General features: G+C 46.5%; 1 protein-coding gene across 1 annotated transcript in view; it reads left to right on the top strand.

Moving 5' to 3' along the window:
- Positions 1–23,625, top strand: part of zanl (zonadhesin, like) — a 37,275-nt gene that overhangs the window by 6,639 nt on the left and 7,011 nt on the right. Inside the window, exons 8-41 of the mRNA XM_029666443.2 lie at positions 236–333; positions 666–744; positions 887–1,645; positions 1,959–2,149; positions 2,759–2,888; positions 3,468–3,712; positions 5,472–5,620; positions 5,867–5,995; positions 6,137–6,275; positions 6,454–6,595; positions 6,996–7,195; positions 7,390–7,528; positions 7,722–7,838; positions 8,216–8,340; positions 8,482–8,627; positions 9,252–9,395; positions 9,632–9,739; positions 10,478–10,647; positions 12,315–12,517; positions 12,861–13,002; positions 13,419–13,666; positions 13,820–13,997; positions 14,269–14,377; positions 14,652–14,746; positions 15,210–15,386; positions 16,445–16,647; positions 16,925–17,069; positions 17,749–17,846; positions 17,964–18,107; positions 18,649–18,813; positions 21,528–21,655; positions 22,085–22,356; positions 22,774–22,982; positions 23,309–23,453. Coding sequence (XP_029522303.2) covers positions 236–333; positions 666–744; positions 887–1,645; positions 1,959–2,149; positions 2,759–2,888; positions 3,468–3,712; positions 5,472–5,620; positions 5,867–5,995; positions 6,137–6,275; positions 6,454–6,595; positions 6,996–7,195; positions 7,390–7,528; positions 7,722–7,838; positions 8,216–8,340; positions 8,482–8,627; positions 9,252–9,395; positions 9,632–9,739; positions 10,478–10,647; positions 12,315–12,517; positions 12,861–13,002; positions 13,419–13,666; positions 13,820–13,997; positions 14,269–14,377; positions 14,652–14,746; positions 15,210–15,386; positions 16,445–16,647; positions 16,925–17,069; positions 17,749–17,846; positions 17,964–18,107; positions 18,649–18,813; positions 21,528–21,655; positions 22,085–22,356; positions 22,774–22,982; positions 23,309–23,453 — 5,871 coding nt within the window. The remainder of the gene's footprint in view (positions 1–235; positions 334–665; positions 745–886; positions 1,646–1,958; positions 2,150–2,758; positions 2,889–3,467; positions 3,713–5,471; positions 5,621–5,866; positions 5,996–6,136; positions 6,276–6,453; positions 6,596–6,995; positions 7,196–7,389; positions 7,529–7,721; positions 7,839–8,215; positions 8,341–8,481; positions 8,628–9,251; positions 9,396–9,631; positions 9,740–10,477; positions 10,648–12,314; positions 12,518–12,860; positions 13,003–13,418; positions 13,667–13,819; positions 13,998–14,268; positions 14,378–14,651; positions 14,747–15,209; positions 15,387–16,444; positions 16,648–16,924; positions 17,070–17,748; positions 17,847–17,963; positions 18,108–18,648; positions 18,814–21,527; positions 21,656–22,084; positions 22,357–22,773; positions 22,983–23,308; positions 23,454–23,625) is intronic.

Below are 23,625 nucleotides of genomic sequence, written 5' to 3' on the forward strand. Positions count from 1 at the left end.
AGGCTTGCAGTTGTCACAAATCACCTAGCAACCACACCAGGCGCCATGTTGGAAGACCAAAGTCAGGTGGCAAGTAGCCTAGCAGTCAAGATTGTTGGACCAGTAACCGAAACCAAACTGAATCCCCGAGCTGACTAGGTGACACATCTGTCGATCTCCACTACATGTTTCAGTCTCTAGCTCTCTCTCTCTCTACCTTTCTCCATAAACTCTGACCACCTCTTCACCCCCCCAGGAGGAAACCTTGGAGCCCCCATCTTCTCATTGACAGGGAACCAGGGCCAGAGCTGGAAGCCTGCAGACATACGCTACCTTGGCTCAGGTGACATGCAGGTAAACCTAGTAGGGTTTTATTCTTTATTTGGATCCACATAAAATGGCAGCTTGAAGACCGCTAGTCTTCCTGGGGTCCAAAATAACTTTAGAACTGGGGGGAAGAGACCAAAAAGACTTTGCTTTCAAAGGCATTTTGATCTTGAATCTGGTTTTCAACCCTTCCTCCTAGAAGCACAAATGTGGTTGTATTTTGTGAAGAGTAAAAGAGCTAATTGAATGAACCTTAACTTTTTTCCTTTTCTTTGAACGTCCGTTTGATGACGAGTGTTTCGGTCACAGCCTCTATGGTTACGGTTGTGATAAATATGTCTCTTGTGTTTGTGTACCAGTTTGTGATTGTTGGTGTTTTCGGTGAGACCCCTAAGACAGACATCGCTATAGACGCAGTATGCATCACAGCCTGCACAGGTAAGGAATAATCTATGATCTGAGATAATACAGTATAAAATCTATTGATGTCTTATGATCTTTGAAAACTGCCAGCCTTGAGTTTATTTGTTATTCTGAAATTATCGTTTTGTATATCATGTGTTTTCCTTGGTTATTTCAGCTCCACCAACTCCCAGCCCAACTACACCAAAACCCTCAACTCCTGGACCAACTACACCTAAACCCTCAACTCCTGGACCAACTACTCTTGGGCCAACTACACCAAAACCTTCAACTCCAGGACCAACTACACCTGGGCCATCAACACCAAAACCTTCAACTCCTGGACCAACCACACCTAAACCCTCAACTCCTGGGCCAACTACCCCTGGGCCAACTACACCAAAACCTTCAACTCCAGGACCAACTACACCTAAACCCTCAACTCCTGGGCCATCAACACCAAAACCCTCAACTCCTGGACCAACTACACCTAAACCCTCAACTCCTGGGCCATCAACACCAAAACCCTCAACTCCTGGGCCAACTACGTCAAAACCTTCAACTCCAGGACAAACTACTCCTGGGCCATCAACACCAAAACCTTCAACTCCAGGACCAACTATTCCTGGGCCATCAACACCAAAACCTTCAACTCCTGGACCATCAACACCAAAACCTTCAACTCCTGGACCATCAACACCAAAACCTTCAACTCCTGGACCATCAACACCAAAACCTTCAACTCCTGGACCATCAACACCAAAACCTTCAACTCCAGGACCATCAACACCAAAACCTTCAACTCCAGGACCAACGACACCTGGGCCATCAACACCAAAACCTTCAACTCCTGGACCATCAACACCAAAACCTTCAACTCCAGGACCAACTACTCCTGGGCCATCAACACCAAAACCTACAACCACCAAACCACCAGGTGAGATTAACAGCCAATCAGATGATTTCATTCTCACAATCAGAATCAAACACCACTTTCTGTATTCGCACAAAACAATTAATACAGTCCTAATGTTAACCACTTGTCTCCCTTCCATCCCACAACACTCTCCCTCTTCTTCCTCTCCCCATCCCTCTCTTCTGCCCTTCCCCACTCTCTCACTTGTTCCTCCTCTCCATTGACCCTCCTTTTCCTCATCCTCTCCCTATCTCCTTTGCCCCATCCCCCTTTCCTCTCCCTCTCTCTTTTGCCCTCCCCCCCAAATCGTCCCCTCCCTCTTCTCCCCCCATAGTGAAGTGCCCTCCCAATGCTGAGTACATAGAGTGTGGCCCAGCCTGCATCCCCAGCTGTAAGGAACCCTCTACTAACTGCACTGGCTCCTGTATCAGCGCGTGTTTCTGTAAACCAGGCTTCGTGTTCAGAGGCAGTCGCTGCGTCCCCATCGAAACGTGTGGTTGTCTGGAGGGAGGTGACTACTATGAGGTACGAGACCATCTGGGATTTTTTTTGTCTGTGGTTAAAAATGTTTGATATGATTTAACACAAAGTATATAAATATGATATTATTGTCTGGATGGGGATAACAACAATGATGAGGTATTTATTTTTAACCTTTACTAGGCAAGTCAGTTAAAAATAAATTCTTCTTTTCAATGACGGCCTAGGAACAGTGGGTTAACTGCCTTGTTTAGGGGCAGAATGACAGATTTGTAACTTGGGGATTTGATCTTGCAACCTTTTGGTTACTAGTCCAACGCTCTAACCACTAGGCTACGCTGCCACCCGGATAGTATGAGACAATCTGTAATAGTTAGTATGTGGTCCATGACGTTCAAGTTGGGAAACCCTGTGATATACGACACTATTTACGATACAGTATACCTTGCGATATCTGAAACACCACAATACTTTTATTTGCAGAATGTCCACTGACATGGAAATTGATGTTGCTCAAGTCAGCACGTCACAAATATACATTAAAAAGCACCAACGACGCAAGGAAAACACACGAAACCATTCACAAATAAACCATGCTTATTGTCAAAACAACAGGTTAATAATCCACCTCTCTCCCCGTCCCTGTTGTTTTAGCCAGGAGAGATCGTCTTTGGTGACGGCTGCTCCAAGCTGTGTCGTTGCGCCGGCAACTACACTCTGGACTGTGTGGACAACGCCTGCTCTCCCGCGGAGGAGTGCCGCAACGGCGCATGCTATCCCAAAGGTGCGCGTTGAGTTGAGTTGCCACAACTTGTAGAGACCTTGAAATGTTCTTAGAATCGATAATAGTGATAAGGAGGAAGAATCGTTGGGAAACCCTTGGGTATTGTGCCTTGTTTGATTCCTAGCTATGCAACAAAAGAGCATATATTGTGTGCATTTATGGCTCAGTACAAACCCTATTACCGTTATGTCAGGCATCACCGGCTGACAACTGTAGCCCAACGCATCAAGGAAGACATTTGAACACTAGCTATGTTTCCATTAATTTGTCCAGTGATTTTTTTTTTTTTTGGGGGGGTCGACATTTAGAAAGTTTGCATAGAAATGTTGGGCTGCCTGTGTAAACACAACCGAACTGTCCACCAGCCAATTACTAATTCCGCTTACAACTTTATATCACTAGTCCCCCACAGGCACCTCTATCAATCAGTAGTATGATATTACCAATCTTATCCACCTGCTTAATATTCGCCACACAGTCTAGACACATTAGACACACATTTATAATGACTGCTATTGATTCCCAGCTATCCGATTAATCGATTGATTGATTACTCGATTTATGAATTGTTCCCTCCAGGCACTTCTACCTGTATAGCGTCCGGTGACCCTCACTACACTACCTTCGACAAGAAGAAGTACAACTTCATGGGGAACTGCAGCTACCTGATGTCCGAACCTTGTAATGACACCTCAGTGCCTCACTACGAGGTGCACGCCGACAACGAGAACCGCTATAACCTACCAACCATCTCCTACCTGAAGGCTGTGCACGTGTACGTGCGCGGGGTGAAGATCTCCGTGCTCAAGGGAGGCACCGTGCAGGTGAGAGAAAGATGGATTGAGAGATGGGGAGGGGGGGGGGGGGGGCAGAGAAAGAGAGTGGGAGGTGAGGGGTATGATGGGATGGATGGATGACATTTGAAACTTTTTTTTTTACACATATTACAGCAATAGAAAAGATGACTTATAAAATGCGAAGCCCTGTATATGCGCAGACGAATTAACACCAATATAAAGTGACGACACAGTATGAAAAGTACATATCATTTTTCACCCTTGCCTTTAGCCTTCAATATAAAGTAACAGACACAGTAAAGAAAAGTTTGTCTTTCAATTCAATACATCTTAGTGACTGGAGGGCCATTCCTGTGCAGCATTCAATACATCTTAGTGACTGGAGGGCCATTCCTGTGCAGCATTCAATACATCTTAGTGACTGGAGGGCCATTCCTGTGCAGCATTCAATACATCTTAGTGACTGGAGGGCCATTCCTGCGCAGCATTCAATACATCTTAGTGACTGGAGGGCCATTCCTGCGCAGCATTCAATACATCTTAGTGACTGGAGGGCCATTCCTGTGCAGCATTCAATACATCTTAGTGACTGGAGGGCCATTCCTGTGCAGCATTCAATACATCTTAGTGACTGGAGGGGCAGCATTTACATCTTAGTGACTGGAGGGCCATTCCTTCAGCATTCATACATCTTAGTGACTGGAGGGCCATTCCTGTGCAGCATTCAATACATCTTAGTGACTGGAGGGCCATTCCTGTGCAGCATTCAATACATCTTAGTGACTGGAGGGCCATTCCTGTGCAGCATTCAATACATCTTAGTGACTGGAGGGCCATTCCTGTGCAGCATTCAATACATCTTAGTGACTGGAGGGCCATTCCTGCGCAGCATTCAATACATCTTAGTGACTGGAGGGCCATTCCTGTGCAGCATTCAATACATCTTAGTGACTGGAGGGCCATTCCTGTGCAGCATTCAATACATCTTAGTGACTGGAGGGCCATTCCTGCGCAGCATTCAATACATCTTAGTGTGACTGGAGCATTCAATACATCTTAGTGACCATTCCTGTGCAGCATTCAATACATCTTAGTGACTGGAGGGCCATTCCTGTGCAGCATTCAATACATCTTAGTGACTGGAGGGCCATTCCTGCGCAGCATTCAATACATCTTAGTGACTGGAGGGCCATTCCTGTGCAGCATTCAATACATCTTAGTGACTGGAGGGCCATTCCTGCGCAGCATTCAATACATCTTAGTGACTGGAGGGCCATTCCTGTGCAGCATTCAATACATCTTAGTGACTGGAGGGCCATTCCTGCGCAGCATTCAATACATCTTAGTGACTGGAGGGCCATTCCTGTGCAGCATTCAATACATCTTAGTGACTGGAGGGCCATTCCTGTGCAGCATTCAATACATCTTAGTGACTGGAGGGCCATTCCTGCGCAGCATTCAATACATCTTAGTGACTGGAGGGCCATTCCTGCGCAGCATTCAATACATCTTAGTGACTGGAGGGCCATTCCTGCGCAGCATTCAATACATCTTAGTGACTGGAGGGCCATTCCTGTGCAGCATTCAATACATCTTAGTGACTGGAGGGCCATTCCTGTGCAGCATTCAATACATCTTAGTGACTGGAGGGCCATTCCTGTGCAGCATTCAATACATAAAAACCATAGACACAGAACAGCACATAAAGAGGAAGCTAAAAAAAGAAGAAAAAAAAGGAATGCCAATCAATCACTAACCCATTTCTGTGTTTTCCTCCTCCGTGTAGTTGAATGGTACCAAGGTGAACATCCCTCTGACCCCAGCTACAGGAGTGTCTGTGCTGATGTCTGGTAAACACTACACCGTAGCCACGGACTTTGGTGTGACGGTACGATACGACGGAAACCACTTCATGGATATCAAAGTCATCAAGGAGTGAGTCAAAACTGCTTCACACACCTGCAGAGACCAAATATGGGGTTTAGGCATATAGGTTCCCCTCCTACAGATTTGGGGACCCCAATATGATATGTCCTAAAAAATAACTATAAAAGTAACATTTTAAAAGAAAACAAATATAAGCCTCTCACGTTGTCATGTGTTTATGATATAATTCTGCTGTGATTAAAATGCTTGAGAAAGCAATTAGCTCATAAACTTGTTTTGCTCCTCTGTATTCAGCTATAAGGACAAGCTGTGTGGACTGTGTGGAGACTACAACGGAAACCCAAACGATGACTTCAGGAAACCTGATGGTTCTCTGACCCCCGACCCCAATGACTTTGGACACAGCTGGCTCACCGATCCGAAGTGAGTCACGCCACCAGTTAGACATGCGGACGCAGGCAGGCACTCACACACAGAAAGACATGCACCTGTGCACATGCACACAAGCACACACGCATGCGCACACACACACACACGGCTGATTCACTCTGTCTCGCCCTCCAGTTGTAACAAGCAGCCCAACATCACCATACCTGGCTGTACTGATGATGAGCAGGACAGGTACGAGAGCTCAGGATACTGCGGGATGCTACTGGACAAGAACGGACCTTTTGCTGTCTGTCACCCCAAGGTCAACCCCAATGTGAGTAATTACCTTACTTGTATCATTATGAATCTGCCCTCTAGATAAAGATACAGTATGTAATTCCCGGGATATCTAGCTATGTGGGGAAACTAAGAAACTGGCAGTGTGGCAACGCAAGACTGCAGTACTCTAACTAAAGTCCTCGAGCTTTGTCTGCCATGTGTGTGTGTCTCAGAGTTTCTTCAAGGACTGTCTGTTTGACCTGTGTGAGCTGGACGGTGCCAAGCCCATCCTGTGTGAAGCCATTGAGTCGTACGTAAATGAGTGTCAGGACCGAGGAGTCACCATTGGACCTTGGAGGAACAGCACCTTCTGCCGTGAGTAGAGATCACGGCTGGAGTCAATTCCATTTCAATTCCAGTCCATTTAGAAAGTTAAGCACATTTCAATTCCATATTGTTCCTCATTGAAAAGCATTTGAAGAGATTTGGAATTAGAATGTTGAGTGAACTTCCCGAATTAACTGAAATTGAAATGGAATGGACCCTACAACCCTACACGATGATAACGAGGAGGAAGAGGAGGATATTCCTGTTTTAAGATGATCAATATGATAATAATGACTCGTTCACTCGCCGAAGACACTGTTATTAACACATCAACGACCAAAACAATACACTCTGACAGTTCTGTTCTTTAAAATCAACAAAGTCGTTCCCGAGAGACAGTCATGTTTTAAAGACCGGCCTCCTACTGTCTCCTCCCTCCTTCTCTCAGCTCTGAAATGCCCCCCCGACAGTCACTACATACCATGTGCCGCCCCATGCCAGCCCACCTGTGCCGCCAAGCCCCCCACGGGGTGTGACGGACCCTGTTCAGAGGGGTGTGTGTGCAACCCTGGGTACATCCTCAGCGCCGGGAAGTGTGTCAAAGAGAGCTCCTGCGGCTGCAAACACACTAACGGAGAGTACTACGAGGTAAGAGGGTGTGTGTGTTATGTTATCAATGCCATTGTCTGAGTTGGAGGTTTTTCAAACATATTATACTGGACGGTGAAAGTGCAAACGGCCCTCGCAGGCCTCGAACCCAGGACTCCCAGAGCATAGTAAACTTGCTAAGATTCTAACCCACTTCGGGAAGAACATAACCCCCCCCTTTCTCGTCCCTCCAGCCTGGTGATGAGTGGTACATGGAGAACTGTAAGCTGAAGTGTTTCTGTGACGCCTCCTTCGTCACCTGCAAGCCCTCTGACTGCCCTCCCATGCACGAGTGTAAGGTACAGGGAGGAGAGCTGGACTGCTACCCTACAGGTAAGTCCCTTTACATAAACGGTCTGAACACGCACACAAACACACACTCAAAAGGGTGTCTTGATGTCTGAATGTCTTGGAAGTCAGGGTAGGTGACCAGGCTACGACAATATGAGTTGGCAAGACAACACAAAGAGGTCTGGAAGCAGGCTTTTATATCTCATGATATCTCCCTCGGCTCCATTTACCCCAGGTTCTCAGGACTGTGTGATCTCTGGGGACCCCCACTACAACACATTTGATGATAAGTTCTACAGCTTCATGGGAACCTGCACCTACACCCTGGCTAGGGCCTGCAAGAACAACACTGGTAATTACATGAGGATGATGTTCTGTAGTTCTACCTCTGTCTTATCAGTTCTAGATTATGTAGTTCTAACAATGGGTTCTAGGTTCTGTAGTTCTAGCTTTGTCATATCAGTTCTAGATTATGTAGTTCTAACACTGGGTTCTAGGTTCTGTAGTTCTACCTCTGTCTTAACAGTTCTAGATTATGTAGTTCTAACACTGGGTTCTAGATTCTATAATTCTAACTCTGGGTTCTAGGTTTGTAGTTCTAGCTCTGTCATATCAGTTCTAGATTACGTAGTTCTAACGCTGGGTTCCAGATTCTGTAGTTCTAACTCTGGGTTCTAGGTTCCAGGGTTTCGAACTCTGGGTTCTAACTATGTTCTGCTGTGTTCTCAGGTCCACAGTTCTCCGTGGAGGGTAAAAACGAGGAGCGTGGTCTGGCTGGAGTGTCGTACCTGAAGAAGCTCTACGTGACTGTCGACGGAATGACCGTCACACTGATGAAGAGCAGGAGGGCTCTGGTACTTGTTGATCCATCAATCAATCAGTCAAATTTATAAACGCCCGTTTTACATCAGACGGTGTCACAGTGCTTTTGAAGTAACGAGGCCTAGGCCCAGCGGAGACTTTCCTAGAATTAATCTCTCTTTCTGCCTCCACAGGTGAGCGGAAAGCGCGTGTCCCTCCCTCACTACCCCTCTCCACTAATCTCTCTATCGCTAGCGGGCCAGTACATCACCCTGCAGACACCGTTCGGCCTCAAGGTGCGCTGGGACGGAAACCACTACGCCCAGATCTCAGTGCCCAGGTGTGTACTACGGACACAGGAAGTAGATCTCTAGCAACTTCCTTTCCCCTCTTAAGGCTCAAATTACACCCTATTCTTAAATTAGGTGTCTACGTACGTAAAGGCAATGCCTTTGTTGTACTTTATCAATATTCATGCAGATAATTGATCAACATTTATTCATCATTTAGAACCATTTCTGTTCCAAACATTCCACATCTTTCAACCTTTAGAGGAGTTTCAACTCAGTATCAATCCACTGTATCAACTAAAATCAACTAAAACCTTTTTTTTGTAATTCTCTCTCCATGAGTTCTGTTGTAGGATCTCGAGTAATCCATTGTTTTGTGTCTTGATATCTTTGTGGTAATCCAGAGGTTTGGTATCTTGGTATCTGTTGTGATCTTTTGGTAATAATCTGGTAGTCTATATCGGTGTCAAATCTATTGTGTCCTGTATTTTGATATTTTTAGTAGGATCTCTCTATTAATCCACTGGTTGTATATCTTTGTATCTTGACCTTTGAACTAATCTAATGTGTTCAAATCAAATCGCATTTTATTGGTCACTTGCACATGGCTAGCAGATTATTGCGAGTGTAGCGACATGTTTGTGAAATGTCGTGTGTCTTGGTCTAACCGTCAGCTCCTACTCTGAACGGATGTGTGGTCTGTGCGGCGACTATGATGGTAACCCTAACAACGACTTCACCAAGCCAGATGGATCCCAGGTCACCAGCTCCAAGGACTTTGGAAACAGCTGGAAGACTGAGGACGATGAGGATGCCACGTGAGTGGGAATTATGTGGGAATTTTCTCTTGGGAATACTGACTAATGAAGTCAGGAATATTTCTGCCCAGTAATGTATGTAGTAGAATGTAGGTACACGCTTTAGGAAGTAGTTTAGGAACTGAGTGTGCACTTTATCCTATAGGCACTTATTAGGAGTAATAACTGTATTGTGCACTGTATTGGTATTACATTTCCTATTTTAAAGTGTTTACTAATTGTGTGTGTTTCCATAGATGCAAACCCGACACCAACCCAGACCCTGTCTGTGATCCATCACTGGAGGCAGAAGTGTCCAAACCAGAGAACTGTGGGATATTAACCGATACCAAAGGACCTTTCAGGTGAGCAACAGAGTCACATGGATACTTGACATGCAGGACCAACTACATATCCCTGCTGTGCGTGATCCATACCATATGTATCATTTAGACATAAAGACATAGTTTAACACACCATGCACACACGTGAAAACATACACTAATCCATAAGTACATGGATACCTCCAAACGCACATGCTATGACCCCTGGTGCTTACAAACATGGATCTCTAGTCTATTGTAATATCTGTTTACAATAATCCATGACTTTAATCCAGATAGCATGGTGAACACATGTTGGGCTGGCAATCTTACTCCTTTACATTCCACACTGCTAAGAATATCTAAGATTGTCTTATACATACAAGCCTACTATAGTTCACATGCCCTGACATGATTCAGGTCATAACACTTAACTCCCTCCATGTGTTCAAAACAAACAAAGTGGTTTATGGATTTGTGTGTTTGTCTTTACTTCTCTCTCTCTCTTTCTTCCTTTCCCCCTCCCATTTCTTTCTTTCTTTCTTTCTTTCTTTCTTTCTTTCTTTCTTTCTTTCTTTCTTTCTTTCTTTCTTTCTTTCTTTCTTTCTTTCTTTCTTTCTTTCTTTCTTTCTTTCTTTCTTTCTTTCTCTCTTTCTTTCTTTCTTTCTTTCTTTCTCTTTCTTTCTTTCTTTCTTTCTCTAATTCTTAACCCCCCTCTTCCTCACACATTAAATTCCCCCCCCTCTCTCTCTCTCTCACCCTCCTCCTCTCCCCCATCAGAGAGTGCATTGCGTTGGTGGACCCCACTCCGTTCTTCCAGAGCTGTGTGTTTGACATGTGTCGCTTCGTGGGCCAACAGCAGATGCTGTGTGACCAGCTCCAGGCCTACACTGACGCCTGCCTGGGTGCAGGGGCCACGGTTCACCCCTGGAGGAAGCCAGACTTCTGCCGTGAGTCTCATATATAAATATATATATATATATATATATATATAGACACACTCTGTCAGGCCCTCGAAGATTGGACAAAAATTTGGTTTGAAAACAGTTGGCAGGTCACAATTATGTGCCAGCTTGAGCAAAAGTTGAAAGAAGAAGCAAAAGTCCATATCTCAGGCTGCCACTTCAAAGTCACACATTAACACAGTTACGGAGAAAATATTGTTGTCCGTCAACAGTAAAGTTATTCCTTTTAATGTTGCAGCAAGCTTAAAGGGGCAATCTGCAGTTGCTACATTCATTTGTGGACTTATAAATGAGAGATATGTAGCATTGATTCTTGAAGAATATAATTTATCAATGCCTTAAGAGCTTAATTCAACTGTCGTACTCCATCAGAAACCAAAAATATACGCTTGTTTTACTCCAATGTTTGTAAACAAATAAATGTGAACAAACACTTTATAGCCCCAAAATATGGTTTTAATATCATGGATGGTCAGTCCTTCGATCCATAGCTCTTGAGAGTAGTTACAATCCTCCAGCCCCATCGCTCAGCTTTTTATAGAAGCAAGGGGGGGAAGCATGAGACAGCCTATACGGAGGTGGTCAGAGACCTGGCCGTGTGGTGCCAGGACAACAACTCCTCCCTCAATGTGAGCAAGACAAAGGAGCAGATCGTGGACTACAGGAAAAAGCGGTCTGAACAGACCCCCATTAACATCGACGGGGCTGTACTGGAGCGGGTCGAGGGTTTCAAGTTCCTTGGTGTCCACATCACCAACAAACTATCATGGTCCAGACATATCAGACAGTCGTGAAGTTGGCACGTCAACACCTTTTCCCCCTCAGGAGACTGAAAGGATTTGGCATGGGTCCCAGATCCTCAAAACGTTGCACCATCGAGAGCCTCCTGACCGGTTGCATCACCGCCTGGTATGGCAACTACTCGGCATCTGACCGTAAGGCACTACAGTGGGTAGTGCGTTCGGCCCAGTACATCACTGGGGCCAAGCTTCCTGCCATCCAGACCTATATACTAGGCGGTGTCAGAGGAAGGCCCAAAGAATTGTCAAAGACTCCAGTCACCCAAGTCATAGACTGTTCTCTCTGCTACCACACGGCAAGCGGTACCGTAGCGCCAAATCTAGGACCAAAAGGCTCCTTAACACCTTCTACCCCCAAGCCATAAGACTGCTGATCAATTAATAAAATGACCACCCGGACTATTTACATTATGGCCTTCCCCCATTTGTTTTTACACTGCAGCTACTCGCTGTTTATTAACTATGCAAAGTCACTTTACCCCTACCTATAAATTCGCTCGACTAACCTGTACCCCGCACATTGACTCGGTACCGGTACCCCCTGTATATAGCCTTGTTATTGTTATTTTATTGTGTTACTTTTTATTATCTTTTACTTTAGTTGATTTGGTAAATATTTTCATAACTCTTTCTTGAGTGGCATGTTTGGTTAAGGGCTTGTAAGTGAGCATTTCACAGTAAGGTCTACGCCTTGTTGTATTCGGCGCATGTGACAAATAAAGTTTGATTTGATGTGAAGCATGCTTTGTTATTGTTTCAACCGCCGACTGCCCCTTTAACCCAGATTTGTTACAATATGTTGTAACCCTGTTTCTGCCTTCCCCTTTCTTTTTGCCCTCCCTCCCTCCGTAGCCCTGCCCTGTCCCCCTAACAGCTCCTACTCCATGTGTGTGAGCTCTTGTCCCGAGACCTGCCTGGGTGTCAGCGGCGCCCCTGGCTGTTCAGAGCTGTGTGTGGAGGGTTGCGAGTGTAACCCCGGCTTCATCCTCAGTGACGACAAGTGTGTCCCTGTTAAAGACTGTGGCTGTGTCGACTCCTCCGGAGACTACCACCCTGTGAGTACGATTCTCTCTTTCACTTTGACCATTTCGGTGTGTTCTGTAAAGCATCGGGGTTTGGTAAAGGGTACATTAGGATACAGTATGAATACAATACATTGCTAAATCATCCGAATATAAAATAAAATATGCACATTCAGAAATACCCAAAACTTGATACTGAACTGTACACAACGTTTATATGTGCTGTATCTTGTATTTTTCATGTTAGACTTTTTTTGTAAAAGATACCTGTTGACTTCCCTGGTAAAATATAAAGGTTAATAAATTAAATGAACATTTCCCTGGGCTATTCATGGCAGTCAGGTACTGTAGTCTGAACATGGTGTGTGTTTTTCAGGTGGGTGATGACTGGTACCTGGAGGGCTGTAAGGAGAAGTGTGTGTGTCTGGGCGGAGGGGTGATACAGTGTCACAACACCACCTGTACCCTGACAGAGAGCTGTGGCCTGCAGGACGGAGAGTTAGGATGTTACCCACTGGGTACGACACGCACACACACACACACACGCACGCACGCACGCACGCACGCACGCACGCACGCACGCACGCACGCACACACACACACACACACACACACACACACACACACACACACACACACACACGCACGCACAAACAGGAGGGAGAGTACGGATGCCAATGGTTTTTTTTTGTGTGTCATTTATTTTACTTGGCCTTTATTTTGGGGGGTAAGATTGAAAAGCGTCTTTGGGCGACAAGCACTATACAATTGCGGGGTCTCAGCCTCGTGCAGTTGTAGCTTTTGAAATGTGTACGTTCTTATAAGAAATATTGTAAATGGGGCTATCAGTGTTCCCTCAAAACATCAGTTTAAACTTCTATGAAAACAAAACATGATCAACTCAAATCTAAACTCTACCCTCCTCTACTCACAGAAACGGGAATCTGCACGGTCCAGGGTGACCCTCACTACACCTCTTTCGATAAGAGGGTGCACAACTTCATGGGTTCCTGCTCCTACACCCTCACCAAGCCCTGCAACGAAACCTCCGGGATGCCGCACTTCACCGTTGACGCCCAGAACGAGCACCGAGGCAGCAACAAGAAGGTGTCGTACGTCAAAGCCGTCGTGGTTAAGGTGTACGGGGTCACCGTCGTACTGGGGAAAGGGCGCAAAATACAGGTGAGGGACATGGGGGGGTAAAGCTACAGCACGACCTGGTTTATTCAGTTATGCTGGCAAAGTGGCAAGATATCAGTAGATAACCACGTACTGTACAATCTGCTAAGTTAACTACAATTTAAAATGGTTACACCCTCCTCTCATCTCTTCCAGGTCAACGGAACCCTGGTGACCCCTCCTGTGACTCTGACCAGTGGGGTGAAGGTCTACCTGAGCGGGAAGTTTGTTGTCTTGGAGACGACCTTTGGCCTGAGGGTGAGGTTCGATGGCAACCACCACGCTGACGTCACTCTGCCCTCCTCCTACAACGGTCTGCTCTGTGGACTCTGTGGTAAGAGATAATCAATCAATCATGTGATTAAAAGAAACCAGGCATGTAAAAAAAAAGCCCTCGTAAGTTATTTCACCCACTTTTATCATATCCCCTTTGTAGCGGGTAGTAGATATATGTAGTCTTGTCTGAACACCTCTTTGAATATCATTTTATATCTTGACTTGACTGCTTTAAAATATAATTTTACCCCAACCCAGCTAACAGTTTGTATGCAAAGTAGCTGTTGATGTGGGCAGTAATAACTGGTTCCATCTATCCTCTATTGTAGGAAACTTCAACGGCCAACCCGGTGATGACAACATCAAGCCAGACGGTAAGCCAGCCGGCAACACAAACGAACTGGGAGAGAGCTGGCAGGTGCCCGACGACCGCCCCGAGTGAGTCACACACACCTGAAACACACGACACACATTCATGTTTCAGTTTCAATGTTTTTATTTATCCAGCACTGTCAGGAAGAACTGTAGTCTGAACTAAGATACCAGACTATGTTACATTTAGCCTAGATTCCATTGTTTTTGTATGAATTATGACCTATAGGTCTGACTCCATCGAGGAGATTTCGTTTCCATCCTCGACAGGGACGTCTTTGACATTCGTCCCTTCCTTTCTTCCTTTCATCAATCCCTCCGTCCCTCTCTATTCTTTCAGCTGTACCCACGGGGGAGGAGAGGAGGGGTGCGATCCCAAGGTTGAGGCAGAAGCTGAGAAACCCACCAGCTGTGGCATGATCTCTGACCCCAGCGGTGAGACTCACATACACACACACACAGAGAAACACACACAGACGCATGGAAACACAAATTACAGCTGTCGGACATTAACACCGGACAGAAAATCATAGACATGCTCAATTCACGTACACTCTTTCACAAAACGTGTTATATTCATGTTATTACATACCACTTGTACTGTATCTTCCAGTCTCCATTTACTAAAGCCATTACTCATTTCTATAGAACAAGAAATTGTATTTAAACGAAACATCATTGATTCTAGAGATAAGTGAGAGAGTTGTGCGTGAATGGTCAGGTAACTTACTACGACCATTACTCATCGGTCATTTGTCCAATTCTCTCGGTTGTCTTACAGCATTTTTGTCTATTGTGTTACTACATATAATTTGTACAATGTTCAAACTATTTATTGATAATTCTTCACTGTCCCAGCTATTCAACACCATTAATTTCTCCATCCATTCTCTCTCAGGTATCTTCAAGCCGTGCCACGCGGTGGTTCCCCCCAACATCTACCAGGAGAACTGTGTGTACGACCAGTGTGCTACGGGAGGGGAGACGGTGGCTCTGTGTCAGGCTATAGAGAGCTACGCTGACCTGTGTGCCTGGGCTGGAGTACCCATCGCGTGGAGGAATAACACCTTCTGTCGTAAGTCACATACCGACATGCGCACAGACACGCACGCACATTGAAACACAGGTATGCACGCAAACGCATTCACACACACCTTCCCGACTGTGTGTAGTCTAACTAACACGCCTGTGCTCCATGTGCTGTAACAGACCTGTGCTCCATGTGCTGTAACAGACCTGTGCTGTAACACACCTGTGCTCCATGTGGTGTAACAGACCAGTGCTCCATGTGCTATAACAGAACCGTGCTCCATGTGCTATAACAGAACCGTGCTCCATGTGCTGTTACACACCTGTGCTCCATGTGGTGTAACACACCTGTGCTCCATGTGGTGTAACACACCTGTGCTCCATGTGCTGTAACACACCTATGTTCCATGTGCTGTAACACACCTATGTTCCATGTGGTGTAACACACCTGTGCTCCATGTGCTGTAACACACCTGTGCTCCATGTGCTATAACAGAACCGTGCTCCATGTGGTGTAACAAACCTGTGCTCCATGTGGTGTAACACACCTGTGCTAACACACCTGTGCTCCATGTGCTGTAACACACCTATGTTCCATGTGCTGTAACACACCTATGTTCCATGTGGTGTAACACACCTGTGCTCCATGTGCTGTAACACACCTGTGCTCCATGTGCTATAACAGAACCGTGCTCCATGTGGTGTAACACACCTGTGCTCCATGTGGTGTAACACACCTGTGCTCCATGTGGTGTAACACACCTGTGCTCCATGTGGTGTAACACACCTATGCTCCATGTGCTGTAACACACCTGTGCTCCATGTGGTGTAACACACATATGCTCCATGTTCTGTAACACACCTGTGCTCCATGTGCTGTAACACACCTTTGAGTCCTTTACGTGTACTGAGTCCTATCTCTATTGGGTAACACCAAGATTGTGAAAGTGGTGTGCCACAAGGATTAGTCTCACTACCAATTCAAATCCCATGTTCCCTCTGTTCTTCCCCTTTCTTGGGCAGCAGCAACACAGATGATTCTCATTGCCCATCAGTAACCCATGTTTTCCCCCTCTCTCTCTCTCTCTTCCCCTCTCCCCCCAGCTCTGAAGTGTCTCCCAGGCAGCCACTACGAGCCATGTGGTAACGCCTGTCCTTCCAGCTGTCAGAACACTACCTTCAACGCCACCTGTGCCCAGCCCTGTGTAGAGGGGTGCGTGTGTGACCCCGGCCTGCTACTCAGCGGTGACAAGTGTGTTCCACCCAGCCAGTGTGGCTGCACCGACAAAGATAACAACTACAGGCCTGTAAGAATGAAGGAACCAAGTTATGACTAGACTAGTGAAGTTTACATAGTAGTCAATACAATGACCTGAGACTTATAGGAAGGATGTAAACAGAGGCTAGCTCATTTAGCTCATGTGGTTGATTGACTAAAATAATGAAGTGGTTTATTGACTAACTAAGATGGTTGATTGTTATATGTCTGTGGGACTGTGTCTTATGTCCATATCTCTCTGTGTGTGTGTGTGTGTGTGTGTGTGTGTGTGTGTGTGTGTGTGTGTGTGTGTGTGTGTGCCCTAGGTGGGAGACAGTTGGTTCACTGAGCTGGACTGTTCGGAGCGTTGTAAGTGTAACCCTGGCAACAACATTGTCTGTGAGCGGTGGCAGTGTAGTCCCGCCCAGGAGTGTAAGGTGTTGGAGGGAGAGCTGGCATGTGTTTCAACAGGTAAATGCCACACCACCTTTCAGGGCTTTTTCTTAGTCTTTGTTGTGTTGTTTATTTTGCTACTGTTACTGGGACAGAAATATTTTGGTTTCCCAGATACAAATTCCTAATTATAATGAATTATTAGTCCTGAACTAAAAAGCATTTAGAGAATCTCCATTGAACATGCTTCTGGCCTCCCGGGTGCCGCAGTGGTCTAAGACACTGAGACTCTGGGTTCGAGCCCAGGCTCTGTCGCAGCTGGCCGCGACCGGGAGGTCCATGGGGCGGGCCGGGTGCAGTGCACGCTGACTAGGTGTGTGTGGTGTTTCCTCCGACACATTGGTGTGGCTGGCTTCCAGGTTGGAAGCGTGCTGTGTTAAGAAGCAGTGCAGCTTGGTTGGGTTGTGTTTCGGAGGACACATGACTCTTGACATTTGTCTCTCCCGAGCCCATATGGGAGTTGTAACGATGAGACAAGACAGTAACTACTAATAATTGGATACCACGAAATTGGGGAGAAAAAAACAAAAACATGCTTCTAAGACCTAGTCCAGGACTAGGCTTAATCTGTGGCTGGAAAACCAGCTCTAAGTATTTTCACTTGTGATTTGAAGTGAATGTGCCACTTCCTGTATATGAAGAACTCCCAAGAAGACATCACTAACCCAGATATGAATGTCTCTGTGTCTCTCCCCAGGTTTGGGTGTGTGTCATGTGGCTGGAGATCCTCACTACTACACCTTTGATGGTGTCATGCACACCTTCATGGGCACCTGTACCTATACACTGGTGGAGGTATGTAACCGTCGTCTCTCAACCTCTCTTCCTCTTCCCCTCTGTCTCTCCCGATCCCTGTAACACCTCACCTTCCCTCTGACCCCGCCCCCCCCTTGTTATCCCTCTCTCCCTCAGGTGTGTAACTCCACCAAGGTAACTCCGTTCACCATCGTGGCGAAAAACGAGGAGCGTGGCCAACCGGAGGCGTCGTACGTGCGCTCCGTCACGATCTATCTTCCCAACGCCAACATCACGCTTCAAAAGAGCAACAGAGTTCTGGTGAGATGGAGTTCAAGGTCAAACCTCGGTTGTCTGCTTTTGGTGAGAGTAGAAATGTCTGTATGGTTTACAGGCTTATGCCTCAGTCTCATCGCAGCAAACATAGACAGAAAACACAAAACAGGGAGAGGGATCCATTGGTAAGCATGCTTAGAATCACGTTCGTCAAGAGTAGCGAAAAGTAGAAGTTTGACGCTTTGGCTTTTGAGCACAGTTTCCTTTCTTTTCTCACCGTATTAGTCAGATAGTAGAGACACAGTTATGGTATATCATCTTCTTAATGAAGCTGGCAGGGTAGCTCGGTCATTGCCTAGGGATCTATGGTGTACTAATACATTATCTTTTTTTTTGGGGGGTTAATTTGGGTGTTAGGCCTATTCTTGAGGGGGCTTCAACACCGGCAAGCCACTTTGTGGAACCGCCCATGGAAGCTGTGATAGTGAAGTTTGAGGAACAACAACCCATATGCCTTATTCGTTATTGATTTCCACTAATCACCTCTACTTTACCCCCCCTCTCTATTTCTCTCTCTCCTCTCCAGTTGGATGGGCGCAGGGTACGTACTCCTCTGTCCATCGGTGTGGCCGGGGCCAGGGTCTTGAGTAGTGGTGTCTACAGTCTACTGGACACTGATTTTGGCCTGATGGTCAAGTTTGATGGAGTCCACCACCTGGAGATCACCGTCCCTGGAGAGTACTTCAACAAGGTACGACTGAGCCCAACTATAGTAATGCTGCTGTACTATAATGCGTATTATACAACTTATAATGATGGTAAAATTAAGCCTTTCACACAGTACATGTCTTGGCCATACTAAAATTCTCCGACCTACATTTTAAAGGGACTTCTAATGATTTTCTCTGCCCTTTTCATTCTTGGAATTATCCACACTGTTCAATTTTATTTGATTTTATTTGACCCGTTTTCTCTCCCCAATTTCAATCCTGTCTCATTGCGGCAACTTCCCAACGGGCTCGGGAGGCGATGGTCAAAGTCATGCGTCCTCCGAAACATGACCCGCCAAACCGCGCTTCTTAACACCCGCCCACTTAACCCGGAAGCCAGTCGCACCAATGTGTCGGAGGAAACACCGTTCACCTGACGACCGAGGTCAGGCACGCTACAAGCAGTCGGTAGAGCGCGATGAGCAAAGTAAAGCCACCCAATGGGACTCCCGATCAAATCAAATGTTATTTGTCACATGTGCCGAATACAGCAGGTGTAGACTTTACAGTGAAATGCTTACTTACAAACCCTTAACCAACAATGCAGTTTCAAGAAAAATAAGTGTTAAGTCAAATCTGTAGTGCCTTGCGGTCGGAGGCCGAGCAGTTGCTATACCAGGCAGTGATGCAACCAGTAAGGATGCTCTTGATGGTGCAGCTGTAGAACTTTTTGAAGATCTGAGGACCCATGCCAAATCTTTTCAGTCTCCTGAGGGGGAATAGGCTTTGTCGTGCCCTCTTCACGACTGTCTTGGTGTTTTTGGACCATGATAGTTTGTTGGTGATGTGGACATCAAGGAACTGGAAGGTCTTAACCTGCTCCACTACAGCTCACAATGGGGGCGTGCTTGGTCCTCCTTTTCCTGTAGTCCACAGTCATTTCCTTTGTTTTGATCACGTTGAGGGAGAGGTTGTTGTCCTGGCACCACACTGCCAGGTGTCTGACCTCCTCCCTATAGGCTGTCTCATCGTTGTCAGTGATCAGGCCTCCCACTGTTGTGTCGTCGGCAAACTTAATGATGGTGTTGGAGTCTTTCCTGGCCATGCAGTCATGGGTGAACAGGGAGTACAGGAGGGGACTGAGCACACCCCCTTAGGGGCACCCGTGTTGAGGATCAGTGTGGCAGATGTGTTGTTGTCACCCTTACCACCTGGGGGCGGCCCTTTAGGAAGTCCAGGATCCAGGTGCAGATGAAGGTATTTAGGCCCAGGGTCCTTATCTTAGTGATTAACATTGAGGGCACTATGGTGTTGAACGCTGAGCTGTAGTCAATGAATAGCATTCTCACGTAGATGTTCCTTTTGTCCAGGTGGGAAAGGGCAGTGTGGAGTGCAATCGAGATTGCATCATCTGTGGATCTGTTGGGGCAGTATTCAAATTGGAGTGGGTCTAGGGTTTCTGGCATGATGGTGTTGATGTGAGCCATGACCAGCCTTTCAAAGCACTTCATGGCTACATACATGAGTGCTACAGGTCGGTAGTCATTTAGGCAGGTTTCCTTAGTCTTCTTGGGCACAGGGACTATGGTGGTATGCTTGAAGCATGTTCGTATTACAGACTCGGTCAGGAACAGGTTGAAAATGTCAGTGAAGACACTTGCCAGTTGGGCAGCGCATGCTCGGAGTACATGTCCTGGTAATCCGTCTGGCCCTGAGGCCTTGTGAATGTTGTCCTGTTTAAAGGTCTTACTCACATCGGCTACAGAGAGCATGATCACACAGTCGTCCGGAACAGCTGATGCTCTCATGCATGCTTCAGTGTTGCTAGCCTCGAAGCGAGCACAGAAGTTATTTAGCTTGTCTGGTAGGCTCGTGTCACTGGGCAGCTCATGACTGTGCTTCCCTTTGTAGTCTGTAATAGTTTGCAAGCCCTGCCACATCCGAGCTGGTGTAGTACGATTCAATCTTAGTCCTGTATTGACCTTTGCCCGTTTGATGGTTCGTCGGACGGGATAGCAGGATTTCTAATAAGCGTCCGTCCGGGTTTCAGTCCCGCTCTTTGAAAGCGGCAGCTCTACCCTTTAGCTCAGTGCGGATGTTGCCTGTGATCCATGGCTTCTGGTTGGGGTATGTACGTACGGTCCCTGTGGGGACGACGTCATCAATGTACTTATTGATGGAGCCAGTGTGGTGTGGTGCACTCCTCAATGCCATCGGAAGAATCCCAGAACATATTTCACTTCTTTACTGACCGAGGCGCTCATGCTTCCTGCTTTAGTTTTTGCTTGGAAGCAGGAAACAGGAGGATAGGATTATGGTCAGATTTGTCAAATGTAGGGCGAGGGAGAGCTTTGTACGGGTCTCTGTGTGTGGAGTGAAGGTGGTCTACAGTTTTTTCCCCCTCTGATTGCACATGCTGGTAGAAATGAGGTAAAATGGATTTTAGTTTCCCTGCATTAAAGTCCCTGGCAATTAGGAGGCCGCCTCTAGATGCATTTTCCTGTTTGCTTATGGCCGTACATAGCTCATTGAGTGCCATCTTAGTGCTATATAATGTCATAGAGCCCGACCGGTTGTGATAGATCCCGGAATCGAACCCGGGTCTGTAGTGACGCCTCTAGAACTGCAATGCAGTGCCTTAGACCGCTGCAGCCACTCGGGAGGCCCAACTGTTCAAATTCTATTCACATTTATTTTATTGATCTTTTTTTATTCCTCAGTTTCAACTCACAACTCTTTCCTTCCGTCTGTCCAGGTGTGTGGCATGTGTGGTAACTACAATATGAACGCCAAAGACGACAACCTGAAGCCAGATGGAAACCCGGCCAAGGACGTGATAGAACTGGGCAACAGCTGGAAGTCCGAGGGAGACTCAGACCCAGGGTCAGTAACCTCTAACCCCTCACCTTTGACCTTGTTCTTTAGGCCAGAAGGCTACCACTAAAGCTTTTTCTTGGTCAGATCATGTGTTACTGTACACCTGAGTGTCTCTGAAACACTGACACCTGTCTATGTCGTTTATATTTTAGATACCTGGATCTTTAATAATATATAGCCAATGTTCAAATAGACCAGGTACAAATAGACCAGGTACAAATAGACCAGGTACAAATAGACCAGGAGTAAACCACACTGTCTGTACAAGGCTTGCAAAAAATATGTGTAATGAAACATTCTACCGACACTTATTGGTGATTGATCATTAATCATTATGGTCTGGCAGGAGGTAACATTTTTGGGTACTCTCTCTCCCTCTTCTCCATCCCTCTATCTAACCCATCCCTCCCTCCATCTCTCCCTCCATCCCTCCAGCTGCTCGCCAGATGAGCGTCCCAACATCCACCCTAACTGCACGGCAGAGGAAGAGAAACAGTACGAGACCCTGTGTTCTTCTATCATCCTCGGCGACAAGTTCAAGCCCTGCCACTCTTTCCTGCCCCCGGAGGCCTTCCTGGGGAACTGTGTGTACGACATGTGTGAATACGACGGCATGCAGGCCACGCTGTGTGATAACGTGGAAGCCTACGCACAGGCCTGTCAGTCAGCTGGGGTTACCGTCGACTGGAGAAACAACACATTCTGTCGTAAGTGATGGGGGAGATGGGGGGAGGGGGAGGGAGATGGAGAGGGTGGGGTGAGATGGGGGGAGGGAGATGGAGAGGGTGGGGTGAGATGGGGGTAGGGGAGGGAGATGGAGAGGGTGGGGTGAAATGGGGGAGGGAGATGGAGAGGGTGGGGTGAGATGGAAGGAGAGAGTATGGGTGGGAGGTTGGGCATAGGATGCTATATAAATGACTGAAAATGGAAGGAAATGAGTGGACTTTGGAATTTAATTTGTAAAAGTACTACATGTGTAGGCCTGTACTGTCGACCAATGATGCCGCAATTACCAGATGAAACGCATCCATAGAGCCAATGTTACTGTACCTGTTACTGTACTGTATAGAAAAATAGGATCTTTGATTATCGTCTAACTCCACCATCTCTCTTTCCCCCTCCAGCCCTGCCGTGCTCCCCCAATAGCCACTACTCTGACTGCACGCCCCCCTGCCCGCCCACCTGCTCCGACCTGTTCCCCATGTTCTGCCACCTTCCCTCCACCACCTGTGTCGAGGGGTGCCAGTGTGACGCGGGGTTCGTACTCAGCGACGGGAAGTGTGTCCCTCTGGCCAAGTGTGGATGTGTGGACTCCAATGGAGAGTACCATGACGTGAGTGCTTACTGTTTCGTTGACCAATCATTGCCCGCTTACACGCACTACTTTACCAGTCATACACCCCAACTAAACACCGAAAGGTTCCTTTCAACTTAAGGGGATTGTCAGATGGCAAACATATTTGTATCACAGCCGGCATGATATTCAACTGTGAAGCAAGTTTGGTTAGACAAGAATCCAAACTCCACCAGCCAGACACAGATTCAACACATTCTCTATAATACCATTCATACAAGGTTTCTTTAGAAATACTGTATAAACAGTCACCCGTAATCCTAACGTGTGTTCTGTGTGTGTGTGTGTGTGTGTGTGTGTTGCAGATGGGAGACTTGTGGGTGACTGACCACTGTGATGGCAAGTGTACCTGTAACCTGGGCGGCTCCATCACCTGTTCTGATTTTCAATGTAAGGATGATTCTGTCTGCACTCTGGACAAAAACGGAGACCTCTACTGCAAACCTGAGAGTAAGTCCCAACTCTACTCTCAAAATAGTCCCTGAAACTCTGCCCCCACTGCCATTTCTACATAAAATATATTTTAGGAGAAAGTTACTATTTGTCATCTATACTTCCTCAATACAAACTTTTCTGTCTCTCTCTTTCTCTCTCTCTCTCCCCACCTTACTTCATCTCCCAT

The sequence above is a fragment of the Oncorhynchus nerka genome, linkage group LG8, assembly GCF_034236695.1.
Source record: "Oncorhynchus nerka isolate Pitt River linkage group LG8, Oner_Uvic_2.0, whole genome shotgun sequence".
Lineage (NCBI taxonomy): Eukaryota > Metazoa > Chordata > Actinopteri > Salmoniformes > Salmonidae > Oncorhynchus > Oncorhynchus nerka.